Source organism: Prinia subflava, chromosome 24 (genome assembly GCF_021018805.1).
Source record: "Prinia subflava isolate CZ2003 ecotype Zambia chromosome 24, Cam_Psub_1.2, whole genome shotgun sequence".
Lineage (NCBI taxonomy): Eukaryota > Metazoa > Chordata > Aves > Passeriformes > Cisticolidae > Prinia > Prinia subflava.
This window is the reverse complement of record NC_086270.1, coordinates 2,470,210-2,491,837: the sequence shown is the minus strand read 5'-3', so window position 1 is coordinate 2,491,837 and position 21,628 is coordinate 2,470,210. Positions and strand designations below refer to the sequence as shown.

The 21,628-nt window shown below is 46.6% G+C and overlaps 1 protein-coding gene across 1 annotated transcript in view; it reads left to right on the top strand.

Annotated features, from left to right (window-relative positions):
* The window catches only part of CSMD2 (CUB and Sushi multiple domains 2), a 290,617-nt gene that overhangs the window by 65,561 nt on the left and 203,428 nt on the right, over positions 1-21,628 (top strand). Inside the window, 2 exon segments of the mRNA XM_063419131.1 lie at positions 2,932-3,126; positions 8,584-8,791. Coding sequence (XP_063275201.1) covers positions 2,932-3,126; positions 8,584-8,791 — 403 coding nt within the window.

Genomic DNA, 21,628 nt, shown 5'->3' with positions numbered 1-21,628 from the left:
GGGCAGGACAAGAGCCTGGCCAGGGCTGCACCCAAGGTGGACCCAAAATGGGCACAAAAATGGGCACAAAATGGTCATGAGGTCTCACACTTTTCTAAGTTTTGTTCCATTTGCACATTGGGGTTTAATTGTCCAATTCCAGCTGCAGGCTGTGAGGTCCCATCCTTCTTGTTCCTCCCTCCAGCCCCCCTTGTTTGTGCTTTTGGGCTGAAAGTTGTCCTTGGTGTGCAGCAGGAGAAGGATTTGTTTTGTGTCCCTGCTGTGTGCAGAGCTGAGTGAGCCTGAGTGTGAGCTCAGAGCTGCACAGAACCTGGAATACACGGAATTAAAACTCAAGGCATCTCTGGATCTGCTGTGTCTGTGCTGGCCTCTGACAGCCCCAGAGGGGCTCCTGTGCAGGGTCACCTTGGCAGGGAGGTGTCCAGAGCCCAGCCAGCCCTGGGACAGTGACATTGGAGGTGCCACTGCACCAGGATAATCCCATTGCCTTTCCCGTGTCGTAAAATCAGATAAGGCTTTGGCAGCTGTTCAGATCCAGACAAATGAAATAAACTGCTCAGAATTCATGGTGGGAAGGAACAGCCTCAGCTACAGAATCAGTCACAGGAACCTTCCCTTCATCTCCTAAATCTGCTCCGTGGCTGCGTTCATCTCCGTACAATCACTGGGAAAGATTCCCTTGATTGCTGGGAACAAAGCTTTTATGGGGAGGTGAGGAGGAAAAAAATTCCCTGCTCCCAACGTTCAGTGGAATTGGTAAATGGGGAAGACAGAACTTTAATAACGTTATTCTGGGCGACATCTGAGGTAAATAATCCAGTTCTATTAATCCCTGCAGCAATCAGGGCTCCGGCTGGTGGAGGCAGCCAAGGATGAGCAATAATATAATAAATATAATATTATATTATCTCTGCTCAGGGGTGTTGGAGCAGAATCCCAAATCCAGCAGCAGCTCAGGGAGTCACTCAGCAGGGATTCAAAGGCCTGGGGACAGCCAGGGCTCCAAGGACATCCCCAGAGCCCTGGACCCCTCTCAGTCTGCTGTGGGGAGGACGGAGCTGGGGAAGGTTCTGGAGCCCCAGAGGAGGAAAGGAGGCTCAGGGAGAGCCTTGGCCCTCTCCACACTCCCTGCCAGGAGGTGCCAGGATCTTCTCCAGGTGACAAGGAAAGGAAATGGCCTCAAGGGCACGTTGGGGGTTGATTTTAAGAGAAATTTCCTCACTGGAAGAGGCTTGGGAGTGGAGTCACCAAGCTTGGAAGCCCTGAGCAGAGCGTGGGTGTGGTGCTGAGGACGTGGTTCAGTGGAGACCACGGAGGGGCTGGGCTGAGGGTTGGAACTGGGGACCTTGGGGACATTTTCCAGCCCTCAGGAGTTCTGGAATTCTGTCAGGCTCCAGTGCTGTGTCCCTGGACCCTGCTCCTCCCCTCTCAGGGAGATCTCAGCAGGTCTTGTTTGGGGCTGACCTCGTGGATCCCAGCCTGGTTTGGGTGGGAAGGGACCTGCAGCTGATCCCACCCCACCCCTGCACGGGCAGGGACACCTGCACTGCCCCAGGGTGCTCCAAATCCATCCCAACCCTGCCTTGGCACTTCAGGGATGGGGAACCAGAGATTCCAGGGCACAGCCTCTGCCCCAGGGCAGCTCAGCCCAGCTCTGGATGTAACCCCAACCCCTCTGGAATCCTTTTGCTCTCCCCACGAGCGGGAATTTGAAGATCTCCTCATCTCCTGTGCTTGGGTGATTTAAAAACCCCAATCCAAGTTCCCTGCAGTGACCCAGGGCAGTGGGGGGTTAATGCTGCTGCCCCCAAAGCTGCTGTGCCTCCCCTCCTGGAGCAAGATCTGAAATGTTCAGGCAGCCCAGTGAAGCAGAATTTTAATCTGAGATCTGTTTTTTCAAGTCTGATTTTAAGATCCCATGCAGGTCAGGGTTGTCTGATTCTTCACAGTTCATTAAGTAGAGAGCAGCTCGTGGTAGAGATTGACTTTTAAAAATGATGGATTTTTATTTATAGCGGAGTTCTCCTCATTAATTTTAAAGGATGGAGGCATAAAAGCAGGAATGGGTTCATTTAAAAAAAAAAAAAAAGTGGCATTGGTAATTTAATTAAATTGGGGGTTTGAGTATCATTACAGAAAATGAAATGTTAGTTCTGGGCTGCTTTTCCACCCGTTTGGATTTGACAGCAGAACCTGCCTGGGCAGGGAAATTCCCAGGTGGAAATTCCCAGGTGGAACTTTCCAGCTCCAGGGGCTTTGGGAAGGATGTAAATAATGGAATTAGGGGGAAGAAATGGTGTCAGGAGCTGGGATCTGCCCCTGCTGCTGTGCAGGGAGGGGCTGGGGGTGGCTGGAGCCACGGGCTGGGCTTGGGGACACTCAGTGTGACCAGAGGGACAGCTGAGAAACCCCAAAACTGGGCTTGGGGACACTGGGTGTGACCAGAGCTCAGAGAAACAGCATAAGAACCCCAAAACTGGGCTTGGGGACACTCAGTGTGACCAGAGCTCAGAGAAACAGCATAAAAACCCCAAAACTGGGCTTGGGGACATGCAGGTGTTTTTCAGTTATGATTATTCTATTTTCAATGATGATTATTCAATTTTCAGTGACGATTATTCTGTTTTCAATAACGATTATTCCATTTGAACTGAGAATCTCCCTCAGCCCTGTGACATTTCCCTGTGACGTTTCCCTGTCCCTAACCAGGCCCTGCTTCCCTTGCAGCCCAAGTTGAATCTTTTCAATGACGATTATTCCATTTTCAGTGACGATTATTGAATTTTCAGTGACGATTATTCCATTTTCAGTGACGATTATTTTCAATGACGATTATTCTGTTTTCAGTGACCATTATTCCATTTTAACTGAGGATTTCCCTCAGCCCTGTGACATTTCCCTGTCCCTAACCAGGCCCTGCTTCCCTTGCAGCCCTGCCCAGCCACACGTGCGGGAACCCGGGGCGGCTGCGGAACGGGGTCCAGCAAGGCACCACCTTCAGCATCGGGGACAGGGTCAGGTACAGCTGCAACCCCGGCTTCTTCCTGGAGGGCCACGCCCTGCTCACCTGCCAGGCCAGCTCGGGACACGGAGCCTCCTGGGATTTCCCTCTCCCCGTCTGCAGAGGTAACGAGATCCCCCTCGAAATGGGATTTGTGGGGTGTTCGGGGTGGGGTGAACTTGGTTTAAAAGGGTTAAAAATCCAGCCCTTAAAAATCCACCCTTAAAAACCCAACTGTTAAAACCCAGCCCTTGAAACCAATCTTAAAACCCAACCCTTGAAAATCAACCCTTGAAAATCAACCTTAAAACCCATCCCTTAAAAACCAACCCTTGAAAACAACCCTTGAAAAGAACCCTTAAAATCCAATCCTTAAAATCCAACCCTTAAAAATCAACCTTAAAACCCAATCCTTAAAAAACAGCCCTTAAAAGCCAACCCTTGAAAACAAACCCTTAAAACCCAACCCTTGAAAACCCAACCCTTGAAAACCAACCTTAAAAATCAACCTTAAAACCCAATCCTTAAAAAACAGCCCTTAAAAGCCAACCCTTAAAATCCAACCCTTAAAAACCAACCCTTAAAAAACAACCCTTGAAAACCAACCCTTAAAAATCAACTTTAAAACCCAACCCTTGAAAACCCAACCCTTGAAAACCAATCCTTAAAAACCAACCCTTAAAAATCAACCTTAAAACCCAATCCTTAAAAAACAACCCTTAAAAACCAATCCTTAAAAATCAACCTTAAAACCCAACCCTTAAAAATCAACCTTAAAACCCAACCCTTAAAAATCAACTTTAAAACCCAACCCTTGAAAATCAACCCTTGAAAACAACCCTTAAGAATCAACCCTTAAAACCAGCCCTAAAAGGGGAAAGTACACGTGGTGTGGTTGGTGGTTTTTGGGGTTCTGGTTAATCCTTTCTGATGGTTCCTCAAGGCTGCTGGGATTTGTGGGAATATTGGGGAGGTTGTGAAGGGTTTGGAGTGTTGGGAATGTGGCAGAGCTGCTTTGGCTGCAGTTTCTTGGTCTGAAGTGGGGAAAAGCCAAATTTGGTGAGTGACAGGACGAGGGGGGATGGCTTTAAACTGAGAGTGTGTTTGGATTGAATATCAGGAGGAAATTCCTCCCTCTGAGGGTGGTGAGGGCTGGGATGGATTTCCCTGGGATCCTGGAAGTGTCCAAGGCCAGGCTGGAGCCACCTGGGATGGTGGAATGTGTCCCTGCCCATGGAATGGGGTGAAATGAGAGGATCCTTCAGCTCCTTCCCAACCCAAACCAATCCTGATCCCATGATCATCCAGAAGATCACACACCTACCAAAGCCTGCAGGATTTCCAGCTCCAACACTGCAAAAGGAACTGGATTTTCTGCTTTCCAGTGCCAGATTCCCTCTCCCATGGCACATCCCAGGGTGTCTGTGGTGCCCTGCTGCAGGAAAGGTGGATCTGCCCTCCCTTGGGGAGGTAAAAGCTGCCCTGGGATTGAAAACAATTCCCAACTTCCTGCCCGTTTAGGGGCAGGGAAACTTCAAATTCCTTTCTCAGCCCTTGCTAATTGTGCTCCCCCGGGGGGCTGGAGAGTCTGTAAATACACAAATGTCTCTGTTCTTCTGGCAGAAACATTTGCTGCTGCTCTTGAGGTCTCTTCCCCTCCGTTCCTCGGGTACTCCAGCAGAGCATCTCCTATTGATTCTCTTTATTGACTCTGCCGTGCAATCAATCAGCCCCTCCGAGCTGGAGCTGCAGTTTAAAGCGAGCAAATATTGTTTGTTTGGGATGTTTTTAATGCACACAGAGGTGTGATGTGCCTCTCAGTGGGGTGGGGTTGTTTTTTGGGGGGCACTTCCCTGCTGGTTTGGGGCCAGGAGAGTTTAGGGTTATCCCTGCTGTTCCTTGTGATCAATTATGATGCTTTTCTCTGCTTGTCCTTCTAATTAGGATGGTCTTTGTCTCTTTGATAATGCTTTTTTGTAAAACAATTTAATTTTTGAGTTTTGCTGGAGGTGGAAATACTCCTAGGATCAAGGGGTGAAGGACCATTGATTCCAGCTCCTAACACCCCAAAATCCCACCTCGAGAGAGGTGTTCAAACTCTCCCGGAGCTCTGGCAGCCTTGGGAATGTTCCCATTCCCTGGGGAGCCTGGGCAGTGCCCCAGCACCCTCTGGGGGAGGAACCTTTCCCAAAATCCCAAATTCCATCAGGAGGAGCTGCAGCCCCTCTGAGCTCTGCCCTCTATCTCCAGCTGAACACCCCAAGTGCCCTCAGCTGCTCCTCCTGCCCCTGCGCCATTCCTGCCCCTCCTCTGGACACTCTAAAAGGCGAAATTCCCTGAAATTCTACCTTGAGAACGGCCAAAGCAGCACCTTGCAAGGAGAAAAGGGAATTCCCTGCCTGGATGGAGCAGCTCCCTCTGACAGCATTTCCCAGAATCTTCTCCTTGCCCAGCTTGGTTCAGCATTTGTGGAGGAAACCCCAGGGAGGGAGGGAGGGAGGGATTAATCCTGACCCCAGCTGGTGCTGGAGCCGAATCTTGGCATCATTTCCATGTCTGAGCTCCCCTCTCCAGCTGGAGGAAAAGCCCAGTTCTGCTCTTCCACCCTGAGCTGCCAAACTCGAGTTTGATTTCAAGGCTGCCCTTCCAGTCTGGAGTCCAGCACCGGGGCTGGTGGCACCCGAGCTGCTCCAGGGAGGAGGAAAACCCAGGGAACGGCTCCAAGGGCAGCACAAAATCCACTTTTCAGCTGCTCTGGTGGAGCTGTGCCAAGTTCTGAGCCTAAACGGGGCTTAGGCTGAGCCCCACAGGTCCAGCTGTGTTTTTATCCTGTTTTTATCCTGGCAGTTGCAGTGCTGCAGGCAGAATTCCCAGCGGGCTCGGGATGCTGCCCTCACCTGTGCCAGTAAAGCAAAGCAAAAGCACCGGGAAATGATCCCAAAACATCCCAATCTGTTGGGAAAACACTTCCAGAAGCCTTTCCCCAGACTTGTTGCTGAATTAAAGCAGAACTGGTGGGTTTGTGGTTCTGGTGGGCAGCGGAGTAAAAACTCAGCAGAGCCGGAGGAAAAGTTGGGAACATTTGTGGAGCTCCATTTTGGGCGCATCAAATCTGCATAATCTCATTAAAAGTGCTCTGTCTTACTGTAACTCCAGCAGCTGCCGAGGCTCTGCGTGCCCAGAATAATTGGAGGGCTGCTCCAGAAGATTTGGGAAGATTGTGGGATGTGTTGAAGCAATAACAGCCTCTACAAACCCAGGGAGTGTGTTTTTAAAGGCGGATGGGAAGGGAATATATTCCCCATTAAATACCTTTTGCAGTGAAAAAAAATGTCAAGGAATTTAAATTAAGAACTCCCCTCTTAATAATGAAGATAATGATAATAAAAAAGCCAAAGCACCGTGTTTCTGGCTGGATCCTCAGCTCCTGTGAGTCTGCATAAAAACAGAGCAGGCCCTTGTTGAAGAATTCTAATGTGGCATTGAGTGAAAATTTTTCTGCCTGTTCTCCATCCCCTCCTGTTCCTTCCAGCCCAGGGGGTGGTTTGGAGTTTTCCATGGATCTTTGGAGGTCCCACTGTGCATCCTGTGCAAGATGCATCCAAGTTCCAAGGATTTCCTTGGGCCTAAATGTGGGATCTTCCAGCCTGAAGTGATTTGTGACTTGAACACAGATCCGCAGTGTCTGGGATTCATTCCCTGCCAGTGCAGCAAACAGGATCGTGGAATGGTTTGGATTGGGAAGGAATTTTAAGGATCATCTCATCCCATGGGCAGGGACACCTTCTGTTGCCCTGGTTTTTATGAGATTTTTTAAAACCTTCTACTTGCTTATAAGATGGAGTCAGTTCTTTAGTTACTGTACAATATTAAGGGTCAGTTTTTCACTTTCTCACGCTTTGGAACATAAACAACCTTTCTTGTTTTTGTTCACTGTCCTTTGCTTACACATTTCCAGCCTGAAAACAATGTTGGTTGACAGCTGGTCTGGCCAGTGGGGTGAAGGGGTGGCAACCCCAGAATCCAATCTGCTCCCAGACCCACAAAATTATAAAAGGAAAAGAAATAAACAGGCTGGCCCCTTTTTTTGGTGGGGAGCAGCTTTCACTGCAGACCTCTGCCTCTGTGTGGTTGATTATTGCGTTCTGGGCATCACCCTTCCTCTGCCCCTGCCAGGACAGTCCAGCCCAGCCTGGGACACTCCCAGGGACGGAGCAGCCACAGGTGACTGTGACAGGGAGCAGAGCACTGAGTCAGGATGTTGGTGGCCTTTCCCAGCCCTCATTTTGGCTGCTGGAATGGCCCAGGATTTCCCATGGCTGCCTTTTCAGTTGTGTTTTTATGCTCCTGCTGTCAGCTCTGTGATTCCCAGCGTGTGCCAGCCCTGGCTGGGCACAGAACGCCAGCACGGTGTGGGTTGGAAGGGACCTTAAAGAATTCCATGGGCAGGGACACCTTCCTCTATCCCAGACTGCTCCAAACCCTGTCCAGCCCAGCCTGGGACACTCCCAGGGACAGAGCAGCCCCCTCTGCTGCAAGGTGACAACTTCTGGCTCCCCGTGGGGGAATGGACACTGGAGTTTGTGAATGGAGGGGCGAGGAGGATGATGATGATGATGATGAGGAGGATTGTAATAAATGCCAATAACTCGCTTTTGAAATTTATGAAAATTTAATAAGGAATAAAAAATTGGTTACAAAAAAAATTAATACAGGTTCAAAAAACGCTTTCAGAGACAGGATAAATAATGAGACACTAAGAGCAAAGAAAAAAAAGGCAGTCCGGACTGTCGTCCCCCCTCCCTCCCAGACAAAGGCTAGGAAAGAGAAGGGCACTCTTTGGGAGGAATGTCCCTTTTTTGATGACCAAAATTTCAAAATTACGCAATCTTTATCTTAAGACAGACCCGTTTGCCCAGAGTCCCCCATCTAATCCTTGGCATCCAGGAGTCTGGCTTGACCAGGTGGCTCCTGTGGATTCAGGGAGATCTGCATCTTTATTTCTGAAAATTCTAAGGGGGGGTTCTCTTCTTGTTGTAACTGTTATCTCTGTTGAGAAACACCTCCGGGCCTCTCCCTTTTTTTTTTTTTTTCTTTTTTTTTCTTTTTTTTTCTTTTCTTTTCTTTTCTTGAGCCAAAGAAAATATCTTACACACAATTCTTTTATTACTAAAACTTAATGTTAAAAACGACATTTACTATATTATTCAAATGTTAATACAGCATAACTTTTCTACCTAGCATTATTGTATATAGTAAATATCTGCATAGAGCCACACACACAACAAGCCTTTTTCACAATGATGATGATGATGGTGACAGTGCTCTGATGGCTCTGCCACACTTAGGAGAAGAACTGATTTCTTATCTCAGTGTGTCCTTCTTTCAGACTCCAATCTTCTCATTTCCAATTTTGTGTCCCCCTCAATAATAATTACTGGGTGGTGCCACCTAGGAATCCTAATTCCGTGGCTGGCTGGAATTGAAGTTACAATTTATTTTATATTTTACCAAGCCATCATTCTATTATGTTACTACCCACACAAAACATGAATTAACCTGCTAATTAATTTATCCCACAGCCGACGACGCCTGCGGGGGGACCCTGCGGGGGCAGAGCGGGATCATCTCCAGCCCTCACTTCCCTCTGGAATACGGGAACAACGCCGACTGCACCTGGACCATCCTGGCCGAGCCCGGGGACACCATCGCCCTGGTGTTCATGGATTTCCAGCTGGAGGACGGCTACGATGTCCTGGAGGTGGCTGGCACGGAGGGATCCTCGCTCTGGTAGGTTCTGCTGGTGTTGATTCCTTGGGGGATGTGTGGGGAGAGCGCGGCTTCTCTGGGGGTCAGAGGGAGCGTCTGGGCATGGAGGAGGGGGAAATTCCCGGTTATTCCCAGTGGCTTCCTTCTGAAATATGGGACAATTCCCAGTTATTCACTGTGGCTTCCTTCTGTACTTTGGGATGGGGAAATTCCCGGTTATTCCCAGTGGCTTCCTTCTGAAATTTGGGATGGGGAAATTCCCGGTTATTCCCTGTGGCTTTCTGTGGAATTTTGAGATGAGGAAATTCTCAGTTATTCCTTGTGGCTTTCTTCTGTACTTTGGGATGGGGAAATTCCCAGTTATTCCTGTGGCTTCCTTCTGAAATATGGGACAATTTCCAGTTATTCACTGTGGCTTTCTTCTGTACTTTGGGATGGGGAAATTCCCAGTTGTTCCTGTGCCTTTCTTCTGAAATTTGGGATGGGGAAATTCCTAATTATCCCCTGTGGCTTTCTTCTGAACTTTGAGATGAGAAAATTCTCAGTTACTCCCTGTGGCTTTCTTTGGAACTTTGGGATGGGGAAATTCCCAGTTATTCCCTGTGGCTTTCTTCTGAAATTTGGGACAATTCCCAGTTATTCCTAGTGGCTTCCTTCTGAAATTTGGGATGGGGAATTTCCCAGTTATTCCCAGTGCCTTCCTTCTGTACTTTGGGATGGGGAAATTCCTAATTATCCCCTGTAGCTTCCTTCTGAAATTTGGGATGGGGAAATTCCCAGTTATTCCCAGTGGCTTCCTTCTGAAATTTGGGATGAGGAAATTATCAGTTATTCCCTGTGGCTTCTTTCTGTATTTTGGGATGGGGAAATTCCTAATTATCCCCTGTGGCTTTCTTCTGAACTTTGGGAAGGGGAATTTCCGGGTTATTCCCAGTGGCTTCCTTCTGAACTTTGGGACAATTCTCAGTTATTCCCTGTGGCTTCCTTCTGAAATTTGGGATGGGGAAATTCCCGGTTTTTCCCAGTGCTTCCTTCTGAATTTGGGATTTGCTTGGCAGACTGCACTGCTGCAATCCTGTTGTCTGCAGTGCGAGGCCGTGTTGTGGCTGGGCAGGAGAGGAAAGATGAGAAAACAAAACCCAAACAAACTCACCCAACCTCTGAGAATCCCTCAAACCCTGCCCCACTCGAGCCTTGCTTTTGCCAAATGTCCTGATTTTGCTAAACCTGGACGAACTTCTGGAAATGTTTGTCCCTGGGACAGGAATTCCAGAATTCCAACCCCTCTCTCATCCCAGGGGTTGCCTGGAAAGTGCTCTCAGAAATATTGCTTGGATTTGGGATAAAAGCAAATATTTCCAGTATTCAGGAGCTGCCCCGGTGCTCTGAGGGCAGGGGAAATGAGGAACTGCAGAGAACTCGATGTGTTCCTGGTGTTGGTTTTGTAGCAAAGGACTACAAAATTGGTGTATTTAATCGGTGATGAACTGCACTCAGCAAATGGTTAAAAATCCCACTCAGCAAAAGGTTAAAATCCCACTCAGCAAATGGTTAAAATCCCACTCAGCAAATGGTTAAAAATCCCACTCAGCAAATGGTTAAAAATCTCAGCAAATGGTTAAAAATCCCACTCAGCAAATGGTTAAAAATCTCAATCAGCAAATGGTTAAAAATCCCACTCAGCAAATGGTTAAAAATCCCACTCAGCAAAAGGTTAAAAATCCCACTCAGCAAAAGATTAAAATCCCACTCAGCAAATGGTAAAAATCCCACTCAGCAAATGGTTAAAATCTCACTCAGCAAATGGTTAAAATCCCACTCAGCAAATGGTTAAAATCTCACTCAGCAAATGGTTAAAAATCCCACTCAGCAAATGGTAAAAATCTCACTCAGCAAATGGTTAAAATCCCACTCAGCAAATGGTTAAAAATCCCACTCAGCAAATGGTAAAAATCTCACTCAGCAAATGGTTAAAATCCCACTCAGCAAATGGTTAAAATCTCACTCAGCAAATGGTTAAAAATCCCACTCAGCAAATGGTTAAAATCTCACTCAGCAAATGGTTAAAATCCCACTCAGCAAATGGTTAAAAATCCCACTCAGCAAATGGTTAAAATCCCACTCAGCAAAGGGTTAAAATCCCACTCAGCAAATGGTTAAAAATCCCACTCAGCAAATGGTTAAAAATCCCACTCAGCAAATGGTTAAAATCCCACTCAGCAAATGGTTAAAAATCTCACTCAGCAAATGGTTAAAATCTCACTCAGCAAATGGTTAAAAATCCCACTCAGCAAATGGTTAAAATCTCACTCAGCAAACGGTTAAAAACCCCACTCAGCAAATGGTTAAAATCCCACTCAGCAAATGGTTAAAATCTCACTCAGCAAATGGTTAAAACCCCGCCTGGCAGCAGGTGGAAGGTGCTGGAATTTGGATTTAAACCCAACACCCCTCTGGAAGTGAAGAACGAAGCGTTTGAAATGATCAGGTGTTGCCTGGATTCTCACCAGCCAGTTAAATTGTGATTATTTGCAGGATCCTGTTGCAAATCCCATTTATTGGAGTGATTTATCCCTGCTGGCAATTCCAGGGAGCAGCATTGGGGTTTTTGGGCTGTATTGATGGAAGTTGCCATTTACCACGTCCCAATTGTTTACCCTTCCCAGGCCCCTTTGGAAAATTAGATGTTGGTGTTTGATGAAAAGAAAAAAGCCCGGGCTGGTTTTATTAGAGTGCATGAATATTTTAGGGCATTGTTGGTTCGTGGGCGCTCGGCTGTGCTGGCTGGGAAGATGGATGGAGTTGGTTAAGAAACATTATTCAGCCTGGAGGTGCTGCCAGAGCAGAGCTGTGTCTTGTCATGTCAAAAATAAAACGAAGCCTGGCGGAGGGAAGCTGCTGCGAAAAAATAAAAATTAAAATAAATTATAAAAAATAAAATAAAATAAAATAAAATAAAATAAAATAAAATAAAATAAAATAAAATAAAATAAAATAAAAAACAAAGTAAAATAAAATAAAATAAAAATAAAAATAAAATAAAATAAAGTAAAATAAAATAAAATAAAATATAAAACAAAGTAAAATAAAATAAAATATAAAACAAAGTAAAATAAAATAAAATAAAAATTAAAATAAAATATAATAAAGTAAAGTAAAATAAAATAAAATAAAATATAAAACAAAGTAAAATAAAATAAAATAAAGTAAAATAAAATAAAATAAAGTAAAATAAAATAAAATAAAATATAAAACAAAGTAAAATAAAATAAAATATAAAGTAAAATAAAATAAAATAAAGTAAAATAAAATAAAATAAAAATTAAAATAAAGTAAAATAAAATAAAATATAAAACAAAGTAAAATAAAATATAAAATAAAATAAAAATAAAATAAAGTAAAATAAAATAAAATAAAGTAAAATAAAATAAAATAAAAATTAAAATTAAATAAAAATTAAAATAAAATAAAAATTAAAGTAAAATAAAGTAATATAAAATAGAAAATAAAATAAAATAAAACAAAATAAAATAAAATAAAATAAAATAAAATAAAATAAAATAAAATAAAATAAAATAAAATAAAATAAAATAAATTTGATGAACCCCTCATAAGCGCAGCAGGAAATAAAAACTTTAAAAATGCCAGTTTTGGGGAATGTAAGCCTGGCTTTGAGCTGAGCCCGTAGTGCACGCACAGTCCTGAAAACTGAGATTAAAGCTTGGTTTCAGTTTTCCAGGTGCCCCTTTGGGGCTTGTTGGAGGGGAAAATGAAGAATTTGCATCCCTGCTCCCCTCCAGGTGTGCAGGCGCTGCTTTTCCTCCCTTTTTGGGATCCCCTGGCCCCAGCAGCAGGAATTCCCCCCTGGCAGAAGCTGCTGCTGCTTTTTGAGGTGCATCCCTGAATTCCTCATCCCTGAATTCCAAATCCCTGAATTCCAATCCCTGAATTCCACATCCCTGAATTACACATCCCCAAATTCCACCTCCCTGAATTCCACATCCCTGAATTACACATCCCCAAATTCCACATCCCTGAATTCCACATCTCCAAATTCCACATCCCTGAATTCCACATCCCTGAATTCCACATCCCCAAATTCCACCTCCCTGAATTCCACCTCCCTGAATTCCACCTCCCTGAATTCCAAATCCCTGAATTCCACCTCCCTGAATTCCACATCCCTGAATTCCACCTCCCTGAATTACACATCCCTGAATTCCAAATCCCTGAATTCCACATCCCTGAATTCCAATCCCTGAATTCCACTTCCCTGAATTCCAAATCCCTGAATTCCACCTCCCTAAATTCCACCTCCCTGAATTCCACATCCCCGAATTTCACATCCCTGAATTCCACATCCCTGAATTCCAAATCCCTAAATTCCAAATCCCTGAATTCCAAATCCCTAAATTCCAAATCCCTAAATTCCAAATCCCCAAATTCCACCTCCCTGAATTCCACATCCCTGAATTCCAAATCCCTGAATTCCACCTCCCTGAATTCCAATCCCTGAATTCCAAATCCCTGAATTCCAATCCCCGAATTCCAAATTCCCAAATTCCACTCCCACCAGAGCCAGCCACTCCCCCAGCCCATCCCGGGCCGGCTCATTTCGCATTCCTGCAGGAAACTTCTCGGTCCCACCAGCGGAATTGCAAAGAGCCTTGTTTGGAATTCCATCTCTCCGAGCTGGCCCGGTAATTAAATTCGGATGAGTCAGTTCTCAATAATTTTTGCCCGTAGGGGGAAAAAAACCTGGCGCTCCTATCTCATCTTTAACCATGCTGATGTGATTCAGCAGGAAAAGAGAGCTCAAACCCCTTTTTCCCCCTTCTGCCTGCGAAAAAAACGAGTTTTAATTATTGGTAATAGAGCAGAGAGACTTGCAGCCAATTCTCTTGAAGCCTCTCGCAGCTGAATATTTCAAATATTTCATTTTCGGAGCATTCTGATTAGTTTTTAGTCATGGCCAGGGCTGAGCGCAAATAAACAAAATCCAATTTCATCAGGAGGATAATTCCTGTGTGTTTCCAAGCTATGGAATGGCACCTAATGATGGTATTTATGAGCCCATTAACTCAGCACTTCAAGTAACCTTGACTTGACCTGCTCTTGAAAAAAACCTGCATTATCATTCACCCCTCCCGGCTTTAAAAATGGAATTTTTGGTGCGTTTTTTTGGTGTTTGTTTTTTTTTTTTAATGAGCCAGCTTGCTTTAATTGCCTTCACATTGATCCCACTGCCTGGAGAGGCCTGAGCTGCGTTTCCTTTGCTCCCCAACCTGTGGGATGGGAATGCTGATTGGAAAATTGAGGTGGGAAATTTACTTTTAGGATGGTGTTGGTGGCTTTAATAACCAGAGGCTTTCCAGATCTTTCCTACCCGTGTTGTGTCTCGTGTGGGTGGGAGGGACTGGGATTTTCACTAGGATTTTCACTGGGATTTTCACTGGGATTTCACTAGGATTTTCACTGGGATTTTCACTGGGATTTTCACTGGGATTTTCACTGGGATTTTCACTGGGATTTCACTGGGATTTCACTGGGATTTTCACTGGGATTTTCACTGGGATTTTCACTGGGATTTCACTGGGATTTCACTGGGATTTTCACTGGGATTTTCACTGGGATTTCACTGGGATTTTCACTGGGATTTCACTGGGATTTCACTGGGAATTGTGCTGCTGTTGCTGCTTTATCCCTCTGTCGTGGGTTTTAGAACTCTCCCAGCCTTTTTTGGGGTTTATTTTAGGAAAATTGCATCAGCTGTCACATTGCCCCCAGCGCCTCCCACTCCTGAGCCTTCCCTTGTCATTCCCCTGGGAGCAAATTCCTGATTTTCTGTGGCAGTCCCATGCCGAGGGAATGCGGTGGGAGAAGCAGGGCTGCGAGTGAGGAAGGGCCAAATGCAGGGAGTTTATTCCTGTCTGAGTTCAGTTCCTCCCCCTCAGTGTCCTCCTTCTGCCTCTCCAGCTGCATTTTCCTCCCTCTCCTTCTCTGTTTTTGGGTTTTTTTCCATTTCTTTTGTCTCAAATTCCTTTTGGCTTCTCCCCGTGATCTCCCGGGAGAGGAGCCTGCCCCGACACGTGTGTGACAATTATTGCACACACACTTCCAGCCCAGCTGTGCCAGATGTGGCAGCACAGGCACCTGGCTGTGCTCCAGATGTTGGGTGAAAACAGAAGTGCCCGTGCATCCCAGACTTTTCCTGGCACCCCACGCTTTTCCTGCCATCCCAGACTTTTCCTGGCACCCCTCACTTTTCCTGGCATTCCTGACTTTTCCTGCCATCCCAGACTTTTCCTGGCATCCCAGACTTTTCCTGGTACCCCACACTTTTCCTGCCATCCCAGACTTTTCCTGGCATTCCAGACTTTTCCTGGCATTCCAGACTTTTCCTGGTACCCCACACTTTTCCTGCCACCCCACGCTTTTCCTGCCACCCCAGACTTTTCCTGCCATCCCAGACTTTTCCTGCCATCCCAGACTTTTCCTGCCATCCTACACTTTTCCTGGTACCCCACATTTTTCCTGGCACCTCCCTTTCCAGCCAGCATCAGTAATACCTGAGGAATTTTCCTGCTTTAGAGCAGTCTCATCTCAGAATTTCTGCAGAACACTTTGCAGTCTCTACTTGGCCTTTTTGCTCATTTGCAGAAAATCTGCAGAAATTTCTCTAAAACAATTCCCGAAGAGAAAGCACAATCTAAAAGTTGGGGGTTTTTTTCCTGGCCTTTTGCTCTGATTCAGAAATTCACACCCATAACAAACAGCGACGATTTAGAAATCAGAGCTCCAACACTTGTGAAGAACAGGGATATCCAATGGATATCTGGGATATCCAGTTAAAATATCTTTTTTTAACTACTTTAAAAAACATTATTTAAGGCAAATAAATCATTGCATCCGAGGATGGTCCCTCCCTGTCCCCCTGTGCCTCCCCAGCAGCTGCAGGTCCTTGCAGGGTCTCGGAAAAGCTTCCCAATGATTCTCATCTCACACTTGCCACTCTCTGGCAGGATTTTTCCAGGCTGTAATTGCTTTTATTTGCGAGTTGACAAGAATTATCCTGCCCTGGGCGTGCACGAGGCTGGAGCTGGGAAGGTTTTTGTGTGTCTTGAAAGAATTTCTTCCATCACCAGTTAAAACCCAGAAAAATGGGGAAGTTTCCTTTCCCTGTGCAGTGATTGGAGCCTCCTTATTGCAAGAACTCCTGGATGCTTTATCTGGAATATTCAGATTTTTTTTTTCCATGGCAAGTGCTCTCCATAGGACTGGGAGACGTGGATGAAGTGGCTTTTGAAATCCTTATTTAAATGGAAGTTACATCTTCTTTGGGATCTGCAAAATCGACTTCCTTATTTAATTCCATCATTTTTCTTCCCGAGCCTTTATGTGCTTTTAATTGGAAACGAATCCCACAAAGGCTTCAAAGCCCTGAAATTTTCCTTTGGTGGGAAATGGTTTTCCTGCAAAATCTCCTTTTCTCTTGGAAGGTTCATTCCCTGCAGTGAACGTTCTGGAGGAGCTGGAACCAGAGCAGCTCCTGGGAATGCAGGAATTCCAAAGTGGTGGGAACTTTGCAATTCCTGCCCTCCAGGCTTTATTCCAACGTGGAATTCCTCTGTGAAAAGCAGGAATTTGTAGGTGGGGAGCCCTGGATTCCTGGATTCCATGGGAATTCCAACCACCCTCGGTGCTGTTGGGAATTCCAAGGATTGGGAACGCTTTGGACAGAGGGGTCTGTGCTCCCACATGGTCCCAGAGCTCCTGGCACTGCAGAAATGACCGGGAATGCTGGAAGGAAGGGTCGGGTGGATTTTGGAGGAATTTGTGTATAATAATAATTTGTGGATAATAATAATTTGTGTATAATATTCCTGGAGGGGAGGGGAGGTGGCGGCTCCTTCCCGAGGCCGTGGCTGGGCGTGGAGAGCAGAATTCACTTTTTCCTTCTCCTGGGGAGCTTCTGCTCCCCAAATCCTGCCCTGGGACAGGCAGGGAGAGAGAAATTGCTGTGACAGCGACCTCTGCCCTTCAATCCCATCCAGCAGGGTCCGATCCCATTCCCGCTCTGCCCCCAGTCTCATTTTCCATGCATTAACGGGATGAATTCCATTTGCCGCATAGTGGAAAGCTTTTAATGACCATTCAGACCGGGAGGGAGATGCTTTTAGGCAGAAAACGACCCTGATAATGGTTTAATTGCCCTTTTTATCCCAATTTGTCCCTTCTTTGTTGTTTGGTCACCTCAGGGGCAAAGATCCCCGTGGAAAGGTCACTGCTGTGTGCTCTTGATTCCCAAGGGATGAGGGGCAGGGAAGCCGGTGATAATGGAGAGAAAAAAACAATCCCTGAAGGTCATTAATTCTTAATTTCTTTCTGTGTTTGTCCTGCAAACACAAGTCGGAGGAGTAAAAAAAAAAAAGAGGTTTCTGCAAGAAGCCTCAGTAGCTGTAATTTAAAAAGATTTTTTTTTGAGACCAGGACTGAGTCTGCCACGCCTGGCTGGAAGCTGAGAAAAATATTGGAACCTCCTTCAGGATGTGACCCAAAATATAGACTGGAAAGCAGTGAATAATCCCCAGATTTGGCAGGGGAAAGGAGGCTTTAAGTAAATGCAGATGATGTTCGGGGCTGTAAAAAGTCAGATATTCGGGATTCTCTTTAAAACACTGTCACAGCACAACACTGATTTCTCCCAGCTAAAGCAAGGATTTGGACAAAATTGGTTGGGAAGGATGAGTGCCTTTGAGATTTTAATAAATCACCTTCACTCCGAGGTGTTCCAGGAGCTGCCTGTGCCTCCCCAGCGCGGATTTTTCCGCTCAAACACCAATTCCTGTCATTTTTTCGGGCTGTGCAGGGAGGTCTGGCTCTGCACGGGGATCCTTTGGTGTCAGGATGTGTCTGCCAGAGCTGATAACTCTCGTGTTCTACACCCTCCCTTATCTGCAGCTTCAAAGGGAGCAGCGCAGGCACCTCGGCTGCTTTCAAAGGCCTCTCCCTGCTGGGCTTTCTCCAGGCCCCACTCGGGGATTTTTTCCTGCTATTTACAAGTTGTTTCAAGGATGGAATCACTTTGTTTTCAGATGTCAGCTGCCTCACAAAATCTGGTTTAAACGCTCTTTGCCTGCTGGGTTTGCTGCGGCTGCTCCCCGGGTTCTGGGCTCGCTTTCCATCCCTCCCCGGAGCTGGGAATCTCCACTCATGGATCCATTCCCTGCTCAATCCATCCCTCTGCCCTTAAAATGATTTTTTGGGGGGGATGTCTGGGCCTCAAGGGAGGAAAATATCAGCGTTTCAAAGAGTTTGGAAACACCAGCGTGCGTTGGTGCAGTTCCTCGTGAGAGGGCACAGAAAACAAAGTGGCCACAGCATGGAAAAACTCCTGAAATCAGGAATTGGAATTGTGTTTTCAGAGCTGGCATTTGTTAATCTTGATGCATTTTTGAGAGCTGGGCTGTTGTATCTGTTACTCCTGGTGTATTTTCACAGCTGGGCTGTTGTATCTGTTACTCCTGGTGTATTTTCACAGCTGGGCTGTTGTATCTGTTACTCCTGGTGTATTTTCACAGCTGGGCTGTTGTATCTGTTACTCCTGGTGTATTTTCAGAGCTGGGCTGTTGTATCTTTTACTCCTGGTGTATTTTCAGAGCTGGGCTGTTGTATCTGTTACTCCTGGTGCATTTTCAGAGCTGGGTTGTTGTATCTGTTACTCCTGGTGCATTTTCAGAGCTGGGCTGTTGCATCTGTTACTCCTGGTGTATTTTCAGAGCTGGGCTGTTGTATCTGTTACTCCTGGTGTATTTTCAGAGCTGGGCTGTTGTATCTGTTACTCCAGGTGTGTTTTGCTGTTGTATTTGTTCATCCTCTATCCATAAATACCCAGGATCTCCATATCTTGACACACCTGGAGTACAGTATCTATTATATATATTATTATTATATTATTATATATTATATTTTTTATATATAACCCCATATCTATTTATAATTTAGCCAAACTTCTCCATTTTCCAGCTCTAGTCCAGGCTTGGGGTCCTCTTGTCCTCGAGTCCTCACCTTGCAGTTAATGTGGCAAAAATTGCCCCTTGTTCCTGCTGTTTGCTCTGCTGGTGCTGCTTTAAAGGCTCAAAACGCCCTGGCAGGGCTCAGAGGGGTGAGGAGGAAATTCAGAGTCTCTTTTCCATTCGGGATTCCTGAAGGGAGAGGGAATTGCCTTAAGAGCAGTTTGGGATTGGGATTTGGGATCACTGCAGCCTCTCCTGAGCAGGGTCAGCTCTGAGGGGTGAAACCCCAGCTGAGCATCCTCGGGACAGGGGAGGATTCTCCTTTCCAGGCCTTGATGTTTCCATAAGGAATTAGCCCAAATCCTGGCTCTGGGAACGGGCAGGAACAGGAGGGATTCCTGTGATAATCAGGAATCCCACAAGCTTCCAGCTCGGTGTTTTCCTGCCCTGGGAGCTGCCACCACTGCTGGCTCCTGGCCTGGGGACATTTTTGTGTCCCGGACTGAAATCTGGTCCCATCAGTTGTCACAAGCAGGCTCTTCACTCTCTGAGCTCAGCCCAGGCTGCCCAAAGCCCAGATGGAGGCAGATCCTGGGCTCGGTTTTTGCTCCTTGGCACGGTTTGGATCTGTCCTGGCAGGTCGGGATCTCCTCAGCTCCTGCTGGGCTTGGCTGTGACACTTTTGGCTGTTTCAGGGTTGATTTTTGCCTCCCAAGGACCTTTCTGGTGCCTGGGTTTGGAGTGGGGATCAGGAAGATGCCCAGGGCGTCAGTAAATATTGGAGGATTAGGAATAAACAAAATGCTGTTGACAGTTCATGTCCAAGGATTGCTTTGTTGGCTGGAATTCCCACAGAATCATGGAGGGTTTGGGATGGAAGGGACTTTAAATCCCATCCTATTCCACTTTTTCACTGTCCCAGGCTGCTCCAAGCCCCATCCAGCCTGGCCTGGGACACTTCCAGAGCTGGAACATCCCCAGCTTCTCTGGAAAATTCAATAAATTGTTACAAAACCTGAAAACTTGACCAGCTCTTTCTACATTTTTAAAACAGTCCCATTCCTTTGATAATTCCCAGTTGGAGCACAGGGAAATACCCATCCCTTCCTGCTCTCCTTTATCCCTTTGTCTTTCTCCCACTCTTTCTAAATTAATTTTATAATCATCCATTAAATGATGGAGCAGCTCAAATTAGCTCTTTTAGCCAGAATTACCTGCATTAAAGATCTCCCTTAAAAAAGAAAGGCATAAATGTAATTAATAGCTTCAATTATTATAATGTGGCTTGGCTTGTGCTTTTCTCTTCGAAAAACCTGGTTTTGATAAGTCAGCTGTTCTTAAAAGGGGAAAAAAAATAACAGAAGTGCTTCAGGCTGGAAGTTGGCATGAAGGAATTTGGAAATCAGGTTGTTCCCTGTGTAATGGCAGAAAATAAATTATCCCCATTGATCCTGGAGCAGTGCCCTGTGCTCCAAACAGCCCGGTGGGAAGGGAGTGTTCAGACAGGATTCAGGGTTTTTTTTTTGCCCAGTCACAGATGCTTTGTGTGAGCTTAAAAAACCAAAGGATATTTGTTCAAAGCCACACTGGAATTTCTAGAGCCTGGAAGTGAATCAAAGGCAAGAGAAAAGGAGAGGGAGATCTTGAAAGAGCTTTCAGAGCTGCTCTGTGAGGGGCGAGGGGGAGGCTGGAGGTGGCAGAGCTGATTTGGGGTGGTGGAACAGGGCCAGGAGCTCCCTGAAATCCCTGCCCAGGGAGGGTTCCCGGGCTGGCAGGGACGGGGGGCACTGGGAGTGCCCAGGGGGCTCTGCTGGGCCTTGGGATTTCCTGCTGCTGCTGGGCACGTGGGTGCTGGGCCAGGTGTGTGCTGTGTCCTGGTGGGTCCTGGGCAGGTGGGTTCTGTGCCCAGGTGGGTGCTGTGTCCTGGTGGGTGCTGGGCGCGTGGGTGCTGTGCCCAGGTGTGTCCTGGGCAGGTGGGTGCTGGGCCAGGTGGGTGCTGAGCCCAGGTGGGTGCTGGGCCAGGTGGGTGCTGGGCAGGTGGGTGCTGGGCCCAGGTGTATCCTATGCCCAGGTGTGTTCTTTGCCCAGGTAGATTCTGTGTCCTGTGCCCAGGTGGGTGCTGTGCCCAGGCAGATTCTGTATCCTGTATTCTGTACCAGGAGTTTTCTGTGCCAGGTGGATCCTGTGTCCAGGTGTGTCCCATGCCCAGGTAGATTGTGTCCTGTGCCCAGGTGGGTGCTGTGCCCAGGCAGATTCTGTGTCCTGTGGCCAGGTAGATTCTGTGTCCCATGCTCAGATGGGAGCTGTGTCCCGTGCCCAGGTAGATTCTTTGTTCTGTGCCCAGGTGGGAGCTGTGTCCAGGTGTGTCCCATGCCCAGGTAGATTCTGTATCCCGTGCCCAGGTAGATTCTGTGTCCCCTGCCCAGGTAGATTCTGCATCCCCTGCCCAGGCAGATTCTGTATCCCCTGCCCAGGTGGGTGCCCACACCTGTTGGTGCAGCCAGTCCTGCTGTCCCAGTGCAAACTGGAACATTCCCAGCGAAACCTCCCTGGGCTCTGCCTTTCCCTGCAGGTGAGCAGTGCCTGGATCCCTGCTCCAGCCTCTGGGGCTGTTCCCTGATTCCCTGATCCAGGGATTCCCCCTGGCCTGGGCAGCTCTCTCCCATTTTTGACACACACAGACAAGCTCAGAAAATCCTGCTGCTCTGCTGAAACTCTGATATTTCACCTCTGATCTGAGCCTCGTCTCCAGCAGAAAAGCTCCTGATTCTGATGGCTGCACTCCATCACCTTAAAAGTCTTTTCCAGCCTTAACAACTCCGTGATCTGTGTTGCCACATTC